Source organism: Panthera uncia, chromosome E1 (assembly GCF_023721935.1).
Source record: "Panthera uncia isolate 11264 chromosome E1, Puncia_PCG_1.0, whole genome shotgun sequence".
NCBI lineage: Eukaryota > Metazoa > Chordata > Mammalia > Carnivora > Felidae > Panthera > Panthera uncia.
This window is the reverse complement of record NC_064814.1, coordinates 31943072-31964059: the sequence shown is the minus strand read 5'-3', so window position 1 is coordinate 31964059 and position 20988 is coordinate 31943072. Positions and strand designations below refer to the sequence as shown.

Below are 20988 nucleotides of genomic sequence, written 5' to 3'. Positions count from 1 at the left end.
GGAGTGTCACTGCTTCTAGTCCTTATCAATGGAGAGAATAGGAAACCACCTGTATACTTAGTCATGCGAACATCTCTACGTCTTTGTATATGTATGTATATGCAAATATGTTTTAAGAAGATAAATCATGAGTCTGTAATTGATGCCTACAACACCAGTCCCAACTCCATAGTGCTCATTATAGCCTTCCCTTTTATTATAGCTTTCTCTAACAGCCTGTCTCTCATTAGCTATAGTATATTTATTTTTTAAATGTTTATTTATTGGTTTTGAGAGAGGGTGTGTGTGTGAGCAGGAGAGGGGCAGAGAGAGAATCCCACGCAGACTCTGCACTGTCAGCACAGAGCCCAATGTGGGGCTTGATCCCACCAATCACAAGATCTCGACCTGAGCTCTGAAATCAAGAATTGGACATTCAACCGACTGAGCCACCCAGGCGGCCCAGCTACACTATATATACTTACTTGTTTAACTGTAATATATAAACCAAGTAGTTTCGGAACTGTTGACCTACCTATACCTTTGTGAGGAACAAGTTTACCAACTACAGGGCAGTGCTGGTTTACAGTTTTTTGTTTTTAGCCTTCAGTATCCTGTCATTTTCCCAAAGTTATTTAGGTCCTAAGATTCAGAGTTACATTCATTCTTTTCTGCACCATCCTCTTCAGTGTGATTAAATGATTCATTTGTGATAAAGTAAGATTCATCTGTTATAGCCTGCATTTTGTCCTCCCCACATATCCTGGTTGATTTCTAAATTTACACACATTAAAATTTAGTCTTTGTGGTACAGTGCAGTTCTGTGGGTTTTGACAAATACAGAGTTGTGTATCTGGCACCATAATAACTGCATAAAACAGTTCAGTTACCCTCAGAGTTCCCTTGTGTTAAGTAAATCCTTCCCACTGCCCCCCACAACTCCTGGCAACCATGATCTGTTCTCTGTCCTTTTAATTTTCCCTTTACCAGAGTGTCATAGCCTTTCACTTAGCAAAATGCATTGGGTTTCATCCATGTTGTATGAATCAGCACTTCCTTTATTGCTGAGTAGTAGTTCACTGTATGGGCGTACCACTGTTTATTTACCCATTGAAGGACATTTGGGTTATTTCCAGTGATTATGAATCTTATAAACATTTGTGTGTAGATTTTTGTGTGAACATGAGTTTTCATCCTCTAGAGTAATATATGCCTTGGAATGGGATTGCTGGGTGTGTGATAAAGATCTGGCTGGTCTTTGTCTCTGGTTCCTGGGGTGCATACTCCGTGGAATGTCCTGAATGATAGAATTGTCTTTGTTATTTATGGTGGGTCCTGATAGCTTATGCTAATGAGATAATTCAGGATGGGGTCTGGCATGTTAGAAAGACTGATCATGTGATTAGAGGATTGGGGTTCATAGTCACTTGATATCAGCCTGAATAGTTCAGGCTCATTGCCAGTGAGTCTGTCATGCTTACTTTATGAAATCCCAATAAAATCTCTGCATACTGAAGCTCAGATGAGCTTCCCCAGTAGGCAGTACTCTGTATTGTCATCCATAGTTGTTTCGGGAAGATAAAATGCTCTGGTGGGGCGCCTGGGTGGCTCAGTCGGTTGAGCGTCCGACTTCGGCTCAGGTCATGATCTCACAGTTCATGAGTCTGAGCCTTGCGTTGGGCTCTGCTGACAGCTCAGAGCCTGGAGCCTGCTTGGGATTCTGTGTCTCCCTCCTTCTCTCTCTGCACACCCTGCTCATGCTCTGTCTCTCTCTGTCTCAAAAATAAATAAAAACATTAAAAAAAAGACTTTTTTAAATGCTTTGGTCACAAGGAAGCTTCACATTGGGACTCTCCTAGACCTGACTGTATGCATCTTTTCTTTTGCCTGGTTTTGATCTTTTGTATAATAAAACTATAAGTATTTCCCTAAGTTCTATGAGTTGTTCTAGCAATTGTCAAACCTGAGGGTCATTCAGGACATTCCAAAGAGTATGTATCCTTGGATACCTACTTTTCCAGAAGTGGCACTGCCATTTTACATTACTAACAGCAACATGTGAGAGTTCTAGTTGGATCTTACAGACACTTGGTACTGTCAGCACTTTTTAATTTTAGCCATTCTAATAAGTGATACTGGTTTTGCTAATATTTTGCTGAGGATTTTTTCATCTATATGCAAGAAGGATATTGGTATGTATAGTTTTCCTGTCTTCATTCTATTTGGTATCAGAGTAATGCTGACCTTAAAAAATTAATCTTTTCTGGAAGAGAATTATAGAATTGGTGTTATTTATTCCTTAAATGTTTGGTAGAATTTACCAGTGAAGGCATCTGGAAGAGATTTGTTTTTCCTAGGTGTGTGTTTCGAGTATTTATCCTGCTATATATTCTGTGAGCTTCCTGGATCTACGATTTGATGTCTGTGATTTAAATTTTTGGAAAATTTCTTGCTATTATTCAGATATTTCTTCTGCCCTATCTTTCTCTTCTCCTTTTAGGATTCCAATTATATGTATATGTTAGACTGATATTGTCCCACAGCTCTTATATGTTCTCTTCTGGGATTATTTTGTTTTCATTTTTCCTTCACTGTGTGTGTGTGTGTGTGTGTGTGTGTGTGTTTCAGTTAGGGTAATTTACGTTGATTTATCTTTAAGTTTACTGATCTCTCCTCAGCACTGTTCAATCCACTGATGAGCCAGTCAAAAGCATTCATCATCTCTATTACAGTACATTTCTAGCATTTTTATTTATAGTTTCTTTGCTAAAACCACCTATAAGATCTTGCATATGTTGTCCACCATTTCCATAACATATTAACCATAGTTTAAAAATTTTTTTTTTAATGTTTATTTATTTTTGAGAGAGCACTCAAGTGGGAGAGGGGCAGAGAGGGAGGCAGACGCAGAATCCGAAGCAGGCTCCAGGCTATCAGCACAGAGCCCAACATGGGGCTTGAATTCATGAGCTGTGAGATCATGACCTGAGCCAATGCTTAGCTGACTGAGCCACCCAGTCACCCCTAGCCTTAATTATTTTAAATTCTCTGTCCCAAAATCTTGGTCCTATCAGTCTGCTTCTTCTTTCCTTTCCTTTTTTATTTTTTAATGTTTGTTTATTTTGAAAGAGTGCAAGGGTAGGGAATGCAAGAGTAAGAGTGCAGAGAGAGAGAGGGAGAGAGAAAATCCCAAGCAAGCTCCATGCTGCCACTGCAGAGCCTGATGCGGGGCTTGATCCTACAAACCCATGAGATCATGATCTGAGTCAAAATCAAGAGTTGGATGCTTAACCTGCCCGCAGAAGTCAGTGCTTCTTTTTTGTTTTTGTTTCAGAATTGTGTATTTTTTAAATTGATACATAGTCGATACACAGTGTACAACATAGTAATTCAACATCTCCATACATTATGCTGTATGTTCACAAGTGACAGAGCTACCATCTGTCCCCATACAACACTATTACAATACCACCAATTGCATTCCTTACGCTGTACCTTTTATCCCTGTGACTTATTTATTCCATAACTGGAAACCTAGATCTCCCACTCCCCTTCACCGATGGCCATACTACCCTCTTCTCTGGCAACCGTCAGTTCTCTGTATTTATGGGTCTGTTTCTGCTTTCTGTTTTTTAGATTGCACATATAAATGAAATCATATGGTATTTGTTCTCTGGCTTACTTCATTTAACATGATATCCATTGTACATCCATGTTATTGCAGATGGCAAGACTGCAACCCTTTTTATATCTGTGTAGTATTCCTGTGTGTGTGTGTGTGTCACATCTTTTTTTTCCAATCATCTGTCAATGGACAGACACTTGGGTTGCTTCCCTATCTTGGCTATTGTAAATAGTGCTGCAGCAAACAGGAGTGTATGTATCTTCTTGAATTAGTGTTTCATTTCTTTTGGGTAAATACCCAATAGTGGAATTACTGGATCACATGGTAATTCTATTTTACATATTTTTTTTTTTTTTAAGTAATCTCTACACCCACTGTGGGGCTTGAACTCATGACCCCAAGATCAAGAGTCACACACTTCTCCCAACTGAGCCAGCCAGGCACCCCAGTAATTCAATTTTTAGTTTTTTCTTAAAGTTTATTTTTCAGAGATCATGCAAGTGTGCGCACATGAGCAGGGAAGGGTGAGACAGAGAGGGAGACAGAGAATCCCATGCAGGCTCCACACGACGCAGAGCCCAGTGCAGGGCTCAAACCCACCGTGAAATCATGACCCGAGCCAAAATCAAGTCAGACACTTAACTGATTGATGGAGCCACCAGGCACCCAATTTTTCATTTTTGGGGGCATTTCCATTTTGTTTTCCACAGTGGCTACACCAGTTTACATCCCACCAAGCATGCATGAGGGATCCTTTTTCTCCACATACTTGCCAATATTTGTTATTTCTTGTCTGTTTGATACTAGCTATTCTGATGTCATATATCTCATTGTGGTTTTGATTTGCATTTCCCTGATGATGAGTGATAACGGAGTATCTTCTCATGTGTCTTTGCCATCTGTATGTCATCTTTGTAATGTGTTTGGGTACTCTGCCAATATTTTATTCAGAATATTTTCTTGATGTTTAGTTGTATACGTTCATTATATATTTTGAATATTATCCCTTTATCAGATATGTCATTTGTGAATATCTTCTCCCATTCAGGTTACCTTTTCATTTTGTTGATAGTTTCCTTCAATGTGCAAGTGCTTTTTATTTTAGTGAAGTCCCCATAGTTCACTTTTGCTTTTGCTCACCTTGCCTGAGGAGACAGATCTAGAAAAATGTTGCTAAGGCTCATGTTAAAGACATTATTGGGGCGCCTGGGTGGCTCAGTCGGTTAAGCGTCCGACTTCAGCTCAGGTCACGATCTCACAGTCCTTGAGTTCAAGCCCCGCGTCGGGCTCTGGGCCGATGGCTCAGAGCCTGGAGCCTGCTTCCGATTCTGTGTCTCCCTCTCTCTCTGGCCCTCCCCCGTTCATGCTCTGTCTCTCTGTCTCAAAAATAAATAAACGTTAAAAAAAAAAAATTTAAAAAAGACATTATTGCCTATGTTTTCTTCTAGGTTTTTGGTGTGGTTTTGTTTTTGGTTTCAGGTGTCACATTTAGGTATTTAATCCATTTTGAATTTATTTTTGTGTACCATGTAAGAGTGACTGTGGTCCAGTTTTCTTACCACCATTTACTGAAGAGACTGATGTTTCCCTCTTGTATAGTTTTACACCTCCTTTGTCACACATCGACTGGGTTTCTGGGCTTGCTCTGTTCTCTTCCACTGATCACTAGGTCTATTTTTATGCCAGTATCAGTACGATACTGGTTTTGGTTACTACACCTTTGTAGTATAGCTTGAAATCTGGGATTGTGATACTTCCAGCTTTGTTCTTTCTCAAGACTGCTTTGGCTGTTAAGGGTGGCTGGTTCTGATGATTGCTTCACTCTTCAGAATACATTTTTTTTTTTCATATGGTTCTGTATAGTTTGTTGAAAGTGACATATCATATGTAGGGCAGTAGATAGTTTGGAGAATTGTTTTTACATCTAAACACAGCAGGCCTTTCCTCCTGCTTATTAGACTTGTATAGCAGAGTCTGAATTAATCTAGGTTAGGAGTATGTGCTTGGTTTGAGGTTCTTCGTTGCTATGATTAACCTTAGCAATAAATAACTTATCTTTCCTTTGAATAAAAAGACAAATGACTAGTGGTTTTAAATTGTTGGGTTTTATTAAGGTATTGGCAATATTTCCACATATGTCTTAACCTGAATAGTTTTAATAAAATAGGAAGGATCACTCATGATTACAACTGAACTCATAAGTGAGCTGTAGAGCAGGTTTGTAAATTGTTAAATTTACTTGGTAAGAAATGATTCACTTCATTCGCTTCACTCCATAGAGAATTCTTTGCAGAGTAATGTCATGAACAAGGGAACAAAGCCTGTCTCTCATCAAAGAGCACCTAGAGTAAGAGTTAACAATGATGTATCTGTGGATTATCTAATACATCAGAGTTTATTAAAGTATTTCCTTTTCCAGAACAACTGCTGTGTCAATCTGGAGTTCCCTATTTCCTATTTTCTAATTAATACAATAGTCTTCAAAATAGAAGATAAAAAATACTGCTAAGATGAAGTAACAATTACTTTTCAACACAGTACCATTTGGAAAATAGTCATGTGATAATACTGGTGGTACCTTGTTTTGAAGAAAAACATTTAAGCTATTCACAGGTTAGAACAGAAGAGTGGGTAATTTATCCTTTAATATCACATGGTTTTAAAAGGTGAAAAAAGTACGTTCCTTTGCTAATTTAAGACTCAAAGAAAAAGTGTCCAAAATTACGATGTGACCAAAACTATATAGTATCCCCCTTCATGGCCTTGCATAGGCGAGAATGGTCATTGAGTGAATAAATTATGTTTAAACACTAAAGTAATAATTTACAAATCACTTTCTCACAAAGCCTTGGCAAGCCTTTGATGGAGAAGTACTTGAACCACAGCAGTTTTATCTGTAAACACTGAACTTCTTTATGCATCATTTTCGTCTGCCCATCGGATGTTGCACTTTTTACTGGCACAGTGTTCCAACAATGGAGTATGGTTGTCATGAAGATACAGCGTGACACTATACCACCACGTTGACATTATACCACTATAAATGTGGTCAGAATCAGACTCAGTGTTGACATTGACATTGTTGACACTGTCCTTGGAAAAGGTGTTACTTTTAAGGATCCTCCTACTTAAATGCAATAGTAACTTTAGTCTTACTACTTCAAGGACAGTGGATGGCACTTCTAGGTAAAGTAAAGGTATATACATGTGTGTTTCCACCATCCCCTTTAGCACAGATATAAGTGGGATTAATAGCCCCAGTGTTTGGTGCTGTAATGTTGCTAAACCTCAGATATCCCTCAAAAGTACACATCTAGAAAGTGAACAAAGGAAACCCTAAATTTAGGGACTGATTCCCTTTGAAACTCACAGTGAATGTACAAGGAGTTTGTAAGGACTTCATTTGGTAACCTGAAGTCTGTTTCCCTAACAAGTACTACACTTTCTTGTTTATATTTGTTTTACTATTTCCTATTCTAACAAGACTTTAGCAGGCAAACAAATTGATGCATATCATGTTAAATTGAAAAAGGGATACTGTCACTCTGAAGGACTGAGTGTAGAATTTTCACCACCACTAAATTACACAGTTAAAAGTACAAAACACATAATTCACAGACTATTACCTCAGCATTAACAGTTAATATATATTATATATACTTTTATATCTAATATTTTTACAATCACCAGATACACCATCATTAAATACAAGTTACAGAATGTGTAGATACCATTAGTTAGAGGGGTACTTATTGCTTACATTAGCAAGCAGCAAATAAGGGCACAGGATTTGAACTCGAAGGGAACTACTTTCTATCACCAGTGGCATTAAGATATAACACTGCATTTCACAAAGCACTGCTTTTTACCTAGTTTATAGAATCAAGAGCAGCATATATCATACCAATAACCACTACTTTAATGTAGAATTTTAAAGGATTTACCTTACAAATGGTACCTAACTACTCTATAAATATGCATGTTGTGAACAAATGAAGAGTTGCTATTTTTCACAATATTGGTTTATAACTTGACCACACTAGAACTACTCTGCTTTATTTTCTAGAGGGCTACTGGTATGAAAAATGGAACTGCTTATATAGTCAGATCTACAAAATTCAGACCCTTAAAAGTGTGGTCTATTCATCCGAGTTTCATCCAACCATTTTTCCCCACTGAAAAAATCTATCATTTGTATCTTCTTTCCTTTCACCTTCTTTATTCTGATCAAACACAGTAGCAATGGACAACTACAGAAAATCTTAAAAATTTTTTTTTTAATTTAGGTAAGTGCTTTGGACTATAATGTGTACCAATACTCTGCTGCCTGTTTTCTTGTTTCCTTAGATAATTTGATTTGAAACTGACTCTTCACCTGATGGGTTGTTAACAAGATCTAGGCTTCAGAAAGTGACAGATGTGAGTGAGGTCCGTATATGGGGGTAAACATCAGGTTAGTGAAAATTCTGGTACTATAGTTGGAGCCATGTTTACTTCCTCCTTTTTAGCCACGTGTCAGAAGACTTGAGAAAAGAATAAATGACTTCAGGAGAAATACTGAAAATCTTACAAATTCTTAAAAATAAAATGTATAGGTTAACAATCTGATCATTGCTGAAGTTTTTATGTATTTGATATAGCTATACTGGCATCCAAAATACGCTGCAGTCCTTTGTTTTTAAAATCTAGGAATCTGAGTCCTCCATTATGGGTCTGGGGAACATAAAGTAACAGTATTATTCTATAAAAAACACAGGCAGTGGACATTTTTCAGCAAGAACATTTGGTGCCTCCCAGTGTTGTATGTGAGTGGGCAGCTCCTGTCCATGGTATGGCTGGTCCACGGTTGACTAGGGGAAGGTAAAAGGTCATGTGGTATTATTCATGATTCTCAAGAGAATCAGAGGCAGCTTCACAGAATGAATCTGCTTATTAGTTTATTTGCTGTCTTTAAAGATATGCTTCTAGCTTGAAACTACAGAAATGGCAAAACAGACAAATTATCAAATATAAGTAACTATACTGAAATGAGAAAGACATCCTCTCTGCAGTCTGAAGTGGCATGTAGCAGGACTCTGGAGCATTCTCCATTTGTAACTAGATAGACCTCAGTCTCCGTTCTCTGCCTTCTCCTTTGCACTTGGCCTCTCTGGGCTGACTTTGGGCAGTACTTTCAACCTCTTTCATACCAATTATTTCATTCCCTTGGGGAAAACAATTTTAGAGAAGTTAAAACCAGTATTTTTCATTCACCAAAACCAGTTTTTATTTTTGTAGTAGTGTATGCTTTTGCTGTCTGTGAACTTAAAAAAAGGCAGAAAAAATAGAAATACTGTTTTTCTTTTTTAAATGGTAACTTGATTCTAGTATATTTGTACCTAACATCATCTCCATTAAATCAGTTTTATTCCTGAGATGAAGGTACAGTGAAAAAACATATTAGCATCATAGGTTAAAACCAGTTGACAGCAGTCTAAAATGACAAATAATAAAAATTCTGCCAAAAGCACCATAACAGGTTATGAAACTCCCAAATAGCTACACAGCCCTAGGAAATACTTTTTAATTCAGAAAATTTTCATAATCTTTTATGTTACAGGAAAAAAAAATCAGTATATCTTTTTGACTGTATACCACCTCACAAGTCTGAAAATATGACACTTTTATACTAGTTTTCTGCTTTCACTGTAACCAATTAAAACCCATATGGCTTTTAGTCTTTTACCAACCAAAAAAAAGAGGGGAGGGGTTCCCTCACAGTCCCCAGTCTTAAGGAACATCCCCCAGTTAAATCTAATTCTGCATTAGGTTTCCCATAGATATATTAGGCACATCAAACCAGATATCACCTGCGTTCAGATTTCAACATTAGATATCCTGACTAAAATAACTCACAAGCTTCCACTAGTGATGTGAAGGGTAGTAAAGTGGGGATTGTATGTAGGTGTGGAGACACATCACAGGGACCAGTTGTGTAATTTTGCTAGTGAAACCGCCAATACTTTTTTTTTTTTTTAGATTGGAAACACTTTTGGGTTTTCTAGAGATCTATTTACATTTAAGAATTGAGCCATCCATGGTTTCATAATGAAGCACATATATTTCAGAAATGTCTACCTTGTTTCTACTCTGATAGTGGTGTTTTTATTGGGGGAGAGCTAGCTAGCCTACTTTAAAGAGAGAAAGTATTATATTTTATAGCTCCAAGGAAGACCTGGGTCTGGAATATCATTACTCTTTCTGAGCTTCCTCATCATGTTGGCACTGTATCCTTTCCAAATATTTTGCCTCCATGGCAGAAAACTTCTTAACATCCTATTTCTCTTCCCACTTTGAATAAGTGAGGACAGACCAGTGCCTATTTTGTGGGAAGGCTCTTGAGCAGACATAAATGAATACAACTTTGTATTAAACCTGAATCCATACCATCTCTTTGAATAATGATAGCGTAAATGAGACAATCTGGAAACTCTCTTTCCCAGGAATTTGAACTGTTCATTTTCCAACCTAGGACAGACAGGAGATAAGCTCTCCATTCTGTATATCTGCTGCCCTGTTGAACCCAAATTAAAAGAGGGAAACTCTCCAGCACCACTTTGTTCAGGCAGTGATGATTGAACTGATTTTTTCTCCATTATTAGCTCATTAGTAAGATTTGCCTTCTTTGGTGCACCAGAACCAAACATCTCAATTGGTGGCAAAAACTGGGCACTGTGAGGTTTGTTTGCTTCTATTTGTGTGAGATCTAGGTAGCCTGGGTCTTCCAGCACGTTGATTTGGGACCCTGGGCTCAGGCTAGTTCTATCAGTGAATGAATCCACACGCCCATCATAGCCTAGATCGGCTGGTGCTGAGCACTGGTGCTGAGGCCAAGGGCGTTTGCACTCTCCATGATTCTCCTTATCATCCCCACCATCTTCTTGCCCTCCTTGAAAAGAGTTCTCTGTCCAATCTGATTCCTCACTAACATTTACAGCTTTGTTCATGTCCCTCAGGAATACCACAATAACAGTGATGTTATCACTTGACCCAGCATCACGAGCTGATGCGACTAATTTGTGGGCAACCATGCTACTGTCTCCATTATTCTCCTTCAGGTGGTCAGACACAACTTTCACTGCCTCATCAGGGTTCACGGTGTCATAGAAGCCATCACAGGCCAGAATGAGGTAGTCTTCAGTTCCATCCAAAACAGTAGAGGCAGAATCTGCATCCCCACAGATATATGGCTTATGTTCAGCATCTCCTGTGGGAATTAAAAAGTAGGTCAAATTTACCTTGTATGTTTATAGGAATGTTTATGGCCAATGCTGTGACTGATCATAATTTACTGGATTGTGATCCGAATACACTGGAAAGAATTTATAAACTAGTTTCAGATAAAATATAGTACTTGAATTCTTTGTTAATCAGATGCTGCTCACTCCTTACTCTCTGTTAAATAATTGCCATTCACTGGGCTTACATACTTAGCTAGCTTATTATACTCTGAATCTTGTGCCTCTAGCTATGATTTAGGCTTAGCTGAGCATGGCAACAAATGTCAAATCTAAATTTTTTGCTGCATTGAAAAATTTCAGTCTTAACACAGGAACATTTTGTTTATTGATAGATCTTTTTTTTTTTTTTATTAGTGGTTAAATTTGACTTAACAGACTTGAGAACAAATCCACATTAAAAAAAAAAACAAAGTTGTGATCACTCTTCATTAAACACTTACATTTTCTGTCTTTGTTTTCAAAGTAATAGCTTTATGCTGCTAGCACAGAGAAAGGTTTGAGTTACAAGGGATTTTTAAAAATCAAGTCAACTCCCTTAAGCCAGGAAAAGTCATCCCAAGATTCAGATGAGAACTAGAATGTCAGCCTCTTGGTTCCCAATCTAGTTTGCTTTCTGCTATTTATTTATTTACTTAGTTACTTTCTGGTTTTTATTTTATTTTTTTAAGTTTTTTAAACATTTATTTTTGAAGAGACAGAGACAGAGTGCGAGCAGGGGAGGGACAGAGAGAGAGGGAGACACAGAATCTGAAACAGGCTCCAGGCTCTGAGCAGTCAGCACAGAGCCCAACATGGGACTTGAACCCATGAACCATGAGATCATTGAGCTGAAGATAACTGCCTAACCGACTAAGCCACCCAGATGCCCCACTTTTTGCTTTTTAAAGCTGCTTTACTTGTAACTTCTAGAGAACTGGAAAACATAATCATATTTCTCTCATCTTCAGGGACTACCATATTTTTGCTTTCTTCATTTGTCTTTGATCGAACCCTCTCCCCCCGCCACCTTTATTGCTATTGTTCATTCTCTACTTATGAACACTGTGAGAGCCCCCAAAGCCCTACTGGGCCATTATTTCTCTCTTATTTAATAGTTCATCCACTTACAGAATGACATTTGAACTGGGCCTTGAAGTTAGTTATCACCAGGCATAGAAGAGCCCTTGATTGAAGGAATAGCATTAACAAAGACAGAGAGACAACTGTTAAGGAATGATGCGTAGCTATATATGGAGTGCTTGGAGTGGAGACAGAAACTTAGCTTAATGTGGGCTCATGGTCTTCAGTCTGTCATTAGACTACTGAGAAAATTAATCATCTACAATGCACATTGGATCTTTCAGATCTAGAGCATTTCCAGATCCATTCTATATTTATTGTTTTCCTCTAGGTACTTGGAGAGAGCCTAGCCAAAGGGTCCTTAGCCTATTAAGTATAACACAGGATCGCTTATTAGTACAACAAGGGATACTCATTTTCTACTGTACATAGGAAACAGTATTTAGCAATAACTGCTATATTAGGAAACAGTTAAAGTTTTAAAATTTACAAAACATTTTATCATTTGTAAAGTACAGCTTGGTGGAGTCAGACTACCTGGGTCCCAACCCTACCTTTGTTACTTACAAACCCTCATTAGATACTGATGAAGTACTAAAATGACTTTGTAACTAGGGGATGATAAAATGAAGATAATTATACTTAAGTGATCTGGCTCTGTCATTACTCTTTCTCATAATTTGTTGTAGGTTCTCTCCTATAAGTAAGGTCCTCTCCAACATTTCACATCCCTGTTTAATCCTCACATAGGCCCAGAAAGCTCAGTAGGAACCCTAGCAATAACCGCTAGGACCAGTGTGGGCCACATGCCCTCTCAGCAGGTCTCGTGATGGGATACCTTGAAAAACAGATAAAAGATACGAAACTAGTCTTTTTCATACAGTAGCCAGAACCATCTTCCCTCAAACATGGTTTTGATTCCATCAACTTCAATTTCACTTCTATACTGTGATGCCTCCCAGTAGCCTGAGAAAGCTAATCAAAACTTCCAATCACAGGATTCAGTGTTCTCCACCAATCCACTTTACTAAATTTCCCCATCCCCTATTCCACCTATTATTATCATCATTATTATTTTCTGAATTCCAGCTCTAAAAATAAATGTGATCTGAGTCATACTGTTCCCAAATATCTTGTTTTAGTGCTTCAATTAAAAGGCTACTGCAACTGTTAGTTTGGAACAGAACATACAAAAGATTTGCACAGAGAAAATGCTGCCAGAATTCTGGCTTTTCACCTGCTCTACTGTTGGATGTCAAATTCATGACATTTCGCCCCCAAATTTGGTAGGAGGGCATGATTATCCATTTCATGGTGGAAATGGCAACATCCTTTTATGTTCAACCTCCTCTCTCCATGTGCTAGGAAACATCATGCCTCTGTCAACTTTGGATCATAAATCTGAAGGGCTCAGGAGGAGAAACTGTTGAAAGCTGTTCATTTTTAAAGCTTTAAAAGTGTCCCTTATTTCCTAAGTAGAGTTGAACTCAGCTCAAGAGTACTTTTTCTTGTCCCCATTTAGCCCCCTGTTTTATTCTGTGAGCTTTCCAAATCTTTCCCACATTCTTCACCTCTCTCTTCCAATTAAGCTACTGGATTTTGGTAGAGGGACTGATTTCCTACTTCAAAGAAAATGAAGTTTATCAAACCTGAATTTCCTCAATTCCTTCCCCTACCCCCTCCTTTTTTATTATTTTTTTTAAGAGATTCACCTTATGAGTTAGCAGTCTCAGATAAGAGGTCTCTTTTTCCTTCTCAAAGCTAACCTGTGCTCTTGGACCTGACTCTCTAGGACTCACTTCTGTCTCATCTTCAGTTTCTCTTCTACTTGCTCTCATCTTTTATCCTACAAATCTGATCTAAACTCCTTATCCTAAAAACAAAAACAATAAAAACAACCCTTTCCCAAATCAGCTTTTCGCACAAGCCACCACATTATTTCCTTTACCACTAACTTGCCCAAGAAACTAAATCTACACACATTCTTTTGTTATTGCTCATTCTCCCTCTCCTATATTACCAATTATTTCCTATTTTCAGAATTCCGTGTCTTTTTTTTTTTTTATCCCACATCTCACTTCACCTCTCTAGCACTTGACCCTGTGACTACTTAACTCCTAGAAACCCTATTCTCTTACTTAGTATCTGTGGTAGCCCATTTGTATATTTCTGATCCCTCCTTGATTTTTCTTCACTGGCTCTTTCACTTAATAACAGCACTAACGATCATTTTGTGCTAAAACTCTGCCAGGCAGGGTTTTAAGTATGGTGCATGTATTATACTATTTAATACAAAAACTCCATGAGCCAGTCACTGTTACTATTCCTGCTTTACAAAGGAACAACAGACACAAGGAAGTTAATTTCCCAAGGCGCATAGCTTGTAAAGTGACAGAGCCAAGATACAAACCTAGAGAGCAGGAACCTTCAGTAATGAGTCTCATCCTTGGGTCTCTCATCACACTACATGTTCTTCCTGGGCAATGCCTATAGTGTCAACTAATATATACAATATCACTTCACAGAGTGCTAATATTATTGCCAAAATGGGATGAGTTCCCACATTTCTATCTGCAACTCAGAACTCTGCTAAGCTCAGATTTGTATTTCCAACTACATATAAATTATCTCTTCTAAGATACCACACAGGTAAGGTACCTAGAATATAAAATGTCCAAAATGAACTCATTACCCGCCCTCTTCCCCACCCCACAAATGCTGCTGCTTTTTTACAGATGCTTTATCATCTCAGTCACACAAGTCAAAAACCTGGAAGCCAGCTTTCCTCCACCCCCACAAACTGTCACTTCCATCCAATCAATTTCTGCCTCCTCTGTATCCTTTCTGAGCTGCCCTCATAGCTGTAACAAACTGTATCAACAGCCCCTGAAAGATCCCATCTAGTCTTTGTACTCTAGTCCATCTTCTATACCATCATCCCAAACAAATACCTTTATAAGGGATTATAAATGATCATGTGGCCCCTATGCTTATTCACCTGGGAGAGTCTAGACTACTTAGCCTGGCATATAAACCCCTTCACAATCTGGCAGCAACACTTACTTTTACCACGCCCACCCTCTGCCCTAGTCTCTTGTATGTGCTGCTGTTCCTAAAACATGGCATGCCCTTTCAGGCGCCCACGTATTTGTATGCCCCTACCCCTGGAATTTCCTCCCCTACACACTGTCCTCCACATCCAACCTAAAAGCCACTTCGTCTATCAAGTTTGCCTTATTCTCTCTTAGACTGTCTCTTATTCAAGGACAGTCTTCCCTTGCTTTTGGTTTCTCCTTGTGTTATATTTTAGAAGCAAGAAAAGGCAAGTATTCTCTAGTAAAGTTGGTTCTATTATCAGCATGAAAGGTACGTTTCAGTACTGTGACAAAGACAGTAAGATCAAGAGGAACTGTCAGAAATAATTTTACATGAGGGTGTGTTTTAGTAATGAGAAGTTTCTCCTCGGTGGTCTTATTCCAGAGCTCCTAATAACTCTCAGTCTAAGATATAAAACTAACTCGTATTTTTTCAGAAGCACTTGCAGGATCTTTCAGTTTTCACTTTCTGTCTCAGCCTTCTGCTGCTCACATTTGGGCCACTTCACAGCTTGCCAGCACCTTCCCAAAGAGTGGGAGGAACTCACATCACTGGTGAAACTGAATCAATCCTTTGAGATTTTGTTAATGTTCTAGAATGTTTTGGTAATGATAAGCAAAATTGGGGGGTTGGATGTGAATGCCGTTTATCCATTTTATCCCTATGTCAAACCACTTCATTTTTTCTTTAAGAGCAGGGTCTAAGAACTGCAGTATGCATGCATATCACCTATAAAGATACACACATTTATTCTTTTTAAAAAACCAGAGGGCCGCCTGGGTGGCTCAGTCGGTTGAGCGTCCGACTTCAGCTCAGGTCACGATCTCATGGTCTGTGAGTTCGAGCCCCGTGTTGGGCTCTGGGCTGATGGCTCAGAGCCTGGAGCCTGCTTCGAATTCTGTGTCTCCCTCTCTCTCTGCCCCTCCCCCGTTCATGCTCTGTCTCAAAAATAAATAAATGTTAAAAAAAAAAAAACTTTAAAAACCAGAAAATGAAGCTAAGACATGAAGCCTAAAATATAATAAACCCAGGTGCCAAAGTAAAACAAAAATAGAAACAGGACTATCTTTGAACTTATGCCCTTGCATTTTGTCATTCCGTCCAATAAGCTTAGCTGTTTACTCTCTAAGTTTTAGATAGTTTCATTGACTTCCCCTTCTGAAGAACTTATGTACTAGGGAGCCAGATTCTTTAAAACCTAGGGTTACCTGGCAAATCAGTATATTCCACATAAAGAAAATTGTTTTCATCTAATAAGTACAATGTTGATGTCATTTTATAATTCAATGAAAAACAAGTAAAGACATTAGAAAGGTAAAATATAGAGAGGGAAGCCTTCCTGTTCTCTTGAAAATACCGAGTCAAGCTAAATATGACCCAAAATGGAATGAAATGAGGATCACTATGGTTTTAAGCAAATTTGTGTCCCAAAGATTAAGGGCTTCCATTCAAAAAAGAAAAAAAGGATAGAAACTAAGAAGTTCTGCATTTAACATAGTTCCCTTTTAATAATGGTATTTAAGCATATAGATGAAATGGTTGATTAAATCAAATAATTAAGAGGCATTATCCAATCGTTATTTTAAATAATAATAACCAGTCTGATAATATAAATTACCATCTCAGGTTTTCTTATTGTAGTTAATATAATATGGAATTAATATAAGACAGTGATCTGGAAGAGGACAGTCTGGAGAAACAAAAATTAATTGGTTTTTCCTACCAATAGCTCTGGAGACCGACAGACTTCCATTCACCCTCCAGGCACCAAACCAGACTACACAACCTCCAAGAGCCTCAATTCGCTGCTTTTCATCCTAAACAGCAATGCAATAGAGAGAAGCAAATAATTGGATTCAGGATTTATTTTTCTACCTTACATAGTAAACAAGAGATATAATATTCATCAGCTTCCTGGAGAGGTTCTCTTTATTACTCCTTTGTAAGGTGGACATGGTTGCTCAGCGAGTCGTGGTAATTATAATAATCAAATGAATCTTAGTAACTAGAAAACTGCCTCTGTGGCATGTGCTCTAACAGAGCACACTTACCTCCCTGTCCGGTTTGTGTGGCTTCATTAGTTCAACAGCTTGGCCTTTTCTCACAAGCATAACCTGGGAATCCCCAACCCAGGCCACATGGAGCATGTTACCTCTGATAAAAGTCACCACTCCTGTGGTCCCACATCTTAAGCTCTGAAAATAATTTAAATAAAACTAGAGTCAGTAAAAAATAAGTAGAAATCAAATTCTCATTGAGAAGCAGTTTATAGTTAATATAAACTTTTAGTTGGGGGCTAGATTATTAATAACTTGATTTCACAATAAATAGTAATTCCTATTTTTCAATGCATTTTTATGTGCATGTCCACACACATAGATGCAAACTGTGATATGCAAGGCAGGGATGATCATTTCATTTCATTTCATTTCATGTATAGGTAAGAAAAACTATGGCAGGTTATGTGATTTTTCAAGGCTAGGTAATTCATTAGTACACAAAACAACTGAAATTCTTTTTCCTCCTAGTCCAGTTGTCAGTCCACTATAGTAATCTTTAAAGATTTCCATATTCTGGTCTCTATTTTGCTACTGATGTATGTTCACAGGGAGGATCCTAGATTACACAAAACATATAAAATATCTGACTGATATACAACAAATACTCCCATACTCTGAATATTAACTAGGAGCCAAGAGATACATGTTTCCTGGCATGCTAAGTTGCTTATAGTTTAAAAAAAAATCTATAATAATTGTAGGGGCCTTTGCTTTTGGAACACTGAACAGCCTGGAATTTCACCTCAATAGCTCAGTACCACTGTACTTAATGCTCCCGATATTACTATACTAAAATGACATCTCCAATTTGACATGAGTCACCACGAAATAAGCATGACTTTCTGTTACCAAGGACTTGGCCTAAATTAGAACCAATGCGTCAGGGATGGTAAAAGGCCCCTTGTATCCAATGAGAAAAACAACTTCTCATTTTCCCTATATAGGGAAAGTTTGTTATAAATCCTCACCCACCAATAAAATGCCTTCCCACACAGAGTGTTCAAAAACTCAGCCCCCTGGAACACATGATAAAGACACTTCAGTGCATATGCCCTGGAGAGAACAGGAGGCAGGGCTGCTTCACAACAGGAATAGCTACTTTCTTCCCAGCAGTTAGCAGCACATGGATGCACAAGAAGGAGAAAAGTAACTGCTGAGACAAACCTAAATTATTCAAGAGAACTGTTGGCAAGACTGAGAGACATCAGGATCACTGGCAAAGCAAATGAGGTGAACATGGTCAGAAAGAAGTCCTGATTTTGAGGGCACAGAGGAAAAAGGATAAAACAGAAGATGAAGAAGACGAAGCAAGTCTCTTAGTTTCACGTTGGTTATTACACATCACCTCTCAGGGGCCAGTCTTGTCCTCAGAGTGAGGACAGCCAGCAGCTCCAAGGCAGGCAGAGCCACGCAGCGCCAGCCCTCAAAAGCCTCTGAGAAGGTCTGAGGTCAACGAGTATTTTGTTGTCTTGCCCCACCTCTACATGTAGACCCTAGGTTCCTGTTGTTGGATTTGCATATTAATCTAAACCTGGGATGCAGGTGGAGAGATAACAAAATATTTTCATTGCTTAATACCAAATAGTTCTGAATTAGTCTCATTAATTCCAAGCACCACTATTGCTATAAACCAATAACAATGAGATCGAAAAAATGGATTAAATGATGACCCTGCTCTTTCCAAGTCCATTTCAAAAATAGTTAATGTTTAATTCATAGGGCAGGAGTCTTAATTTTTCTATGTATAATTCTGTAATTTTAAAAATTAAAAATTATTATCTTGCTATTGGCCCCCAGTTAGAAATGAATAGAGTACTGTAGTTAATCATATACCAATGCCCCGAATGATAATTAAAATTTTTACTTTTAGATCTTAATTTGGAGCCCCTGTCATTCATGTAGAGTAAAAACCTTAGGTCTGATTAACCTTAAGAAATTAGGACATGAGCTCTGACTTTTCTTCCTATTAAGAGAAAATCAGTTCAAGAATCATCTAAGGATTCACTCTTTCCAAGCAAATTTTCCCTCAAGAGATACACAGTAAAACACTGCCAACCCATTTAGAACCAAGTGTATGGGAGTAATCTAGCTTCTGTTTCCTTTTTAGTCCATTGTTTTAATCACCATACCCAGATCTTGTCAGCAAAAGTCTGCTTATAGAGATGGTCCTAGTGTGAACCTGACAGGCGCTGGTAAATAAGAAAGATAAAACTCACCTGCCAAATCCAGCAATGGACTGGCTTTCTGGAAAACTATAGCTTCGGAGTTTCTCTACAGTACATCATATCACCCCCTAAAACCCTAAAGAGGGAATTAGAACTACTATAGAATCCAATACTGTGGGTCTCAAGAATACAGTTTGAAAGAGAACTTTAAATAATGCCTGCCCAAAAAGACAAAATCCAAAGCAGCCCTTGAACCACAGACCAAGCTGAGCTCAGCCAGTGCATTCATGGCTGGAATTTATGAGAAAAAGGCATACCTCCCTGGCTGCTTTCTGCACAAACCGCTCATCAGTAACCCGGAAGGCCCGGCACAGGGCCTCAGCAGGATCATGGGGGAACATTTCCTGGCGTACTAAATTAACATGCAGGTGAATGGAGGCATAAATGGCAGCATCCACTCCTCCATGGCCATCAAACACTGCAAAGTAAGCTTGTTCTTCCTGGTCCTGTCAATAAGAAAAACAGAAACAGTTAAGTGAGTTAGGTACAGTGTGACTCAAGTGAACCAATCCCCTGTACTGGTGCCCATTGTCCTCCTCTACTACACTTGTCACCCAGTAATGAGACTAAATGCTTCCCTTTTTTGACATGCATGATCAGCTGCTAAAATACCTGCAATATGAGGGCATCTGTGTTTATACACATAACACTGGAACACATCATGGCCAATTAGCTCAGGCTGAAGCACCCTCTTTGTGAAAGTTGTTGTCTTATACCATGGAAACCACCCACATACAGTTGCTTCAAAACTGCTGTTACAAGTTGTGGGAAGGGGGAGGAAAGAGAAGGTATAAGGACAAATTGAGCAAAAGCTGTTCTGAGCATTTTTCTCAAAATGAAAGTATTCTTATAAAATTAGAAACCGAGAACAATAGAAAATAATTGGCCTTCAGCACAGGGCCAATTATGTTAGGTTGTTTAAAATACAGAGATAATGAAAGTATACACATACTTCTTAATTATAATATCTTCTTCATAAATCATTCAGTCACACTGAATACCCACCATATATAACACAGTCTCTAAACTGGTTAGCCAAACTTGAACCATATTAGATGTCCAAATGTCCTGTAACCATTATGCCTTGTCCTCTAATCCAAGATTGAGCCTCGCACTTCCTGGCTCACCCACTGCTTGAAGCATAAAGGCAACTGCCAGAGGAGGGTCTTCCAAACTTGTGCTTTGTGTTGACAAAGGAAGCCTAATCACAATATTACATTTAAACATTAAGTAGTTTGCTTCTTTATCTTCAACAGCAGTGTTCACATCTCTGATCTAGCTTACTAAGGAGATTTCTAACTCCCTGAATCTCTCACTTGAGTCCTGGGCTCCCTTTAGGCAACAGTATGTAATCATTTTCTTTTGCAAACTTTGACTTCATCCTTGGGATCAGGGAGCTCAGATGAGTCTAGGCCCTGTCATTCAAAGGAAATCAAATATACAAAGTAAACCATCTAATTTTCTTGTGCTTATTTTCTCATCTATTTTAAGTAAGGATGAGTTGCTATCTCATGGGGATTTGGAAGAACTACTAAAACAACAGATATGTCTGTGCTTTGAAAAAATTCTTTTTAGGGAAACCTGGCTGGCTCAGTCACAGGAGCATGCAACTCTTGATGCTGGGGTTGTGAGTTCAAGCCCCATGTTAGATGTAGAGATTACTT

At 38.4% G+C, this 20988-nt stretch overlaps 2 protein-coding genes across 2 annotated transcripts in view; one reads left to right on the top strand and one right to left on the bottom strand.

Moving 5' to 3' along the window:
• The window catches only part of TRIM37 (tripartite motif containing 37), a 145842-nt gene extending 137630 nt beyond the window's left edge, over positions 1-8212 (top strand). The window contains exon 26 of the mRNA XM_049637772.1: positions 7952-8212. Within this exon, the coding sequence (XP_049493729.1) occupies positions 7952-7955 (4 nt within the window). The 3' untranslated portion in view covers positions 7956-8212. The remainder of the gene's footprint in view (positions 1-7951) is intronic.
• A 1370-nt stretch (positions 8213-9582) lies between these two features.
• The window catches only part of PPM1E (protein phosphatase, Mg2+/Mn2+ dependent 1E), a 169750-nt gene continuing 158344 nt past the window's right edge, over positions 9583-20988 (bottom strand). The window contains exons 4-7 of the mRNA XM_049637786.1: positions 19582-19770; positions 17091-17234; positions 16763-16856; positions 9583-10850 (exon numbers count right to left, since the gene is read on the bottom strand). Coding sequence (XP_049493743.1) covers positions 9793-10850; positions 16763-16856; positions 17091-17234; positions 19582-19770 — 1485 coding nt within the window. The 3' untranslated portion in view covers positions 9583-9792. The remainder of the gene's footprint in view (positions 10851-16762; positions 16857-17090; positions 17235-19581; positions 19771-20988) is intronic.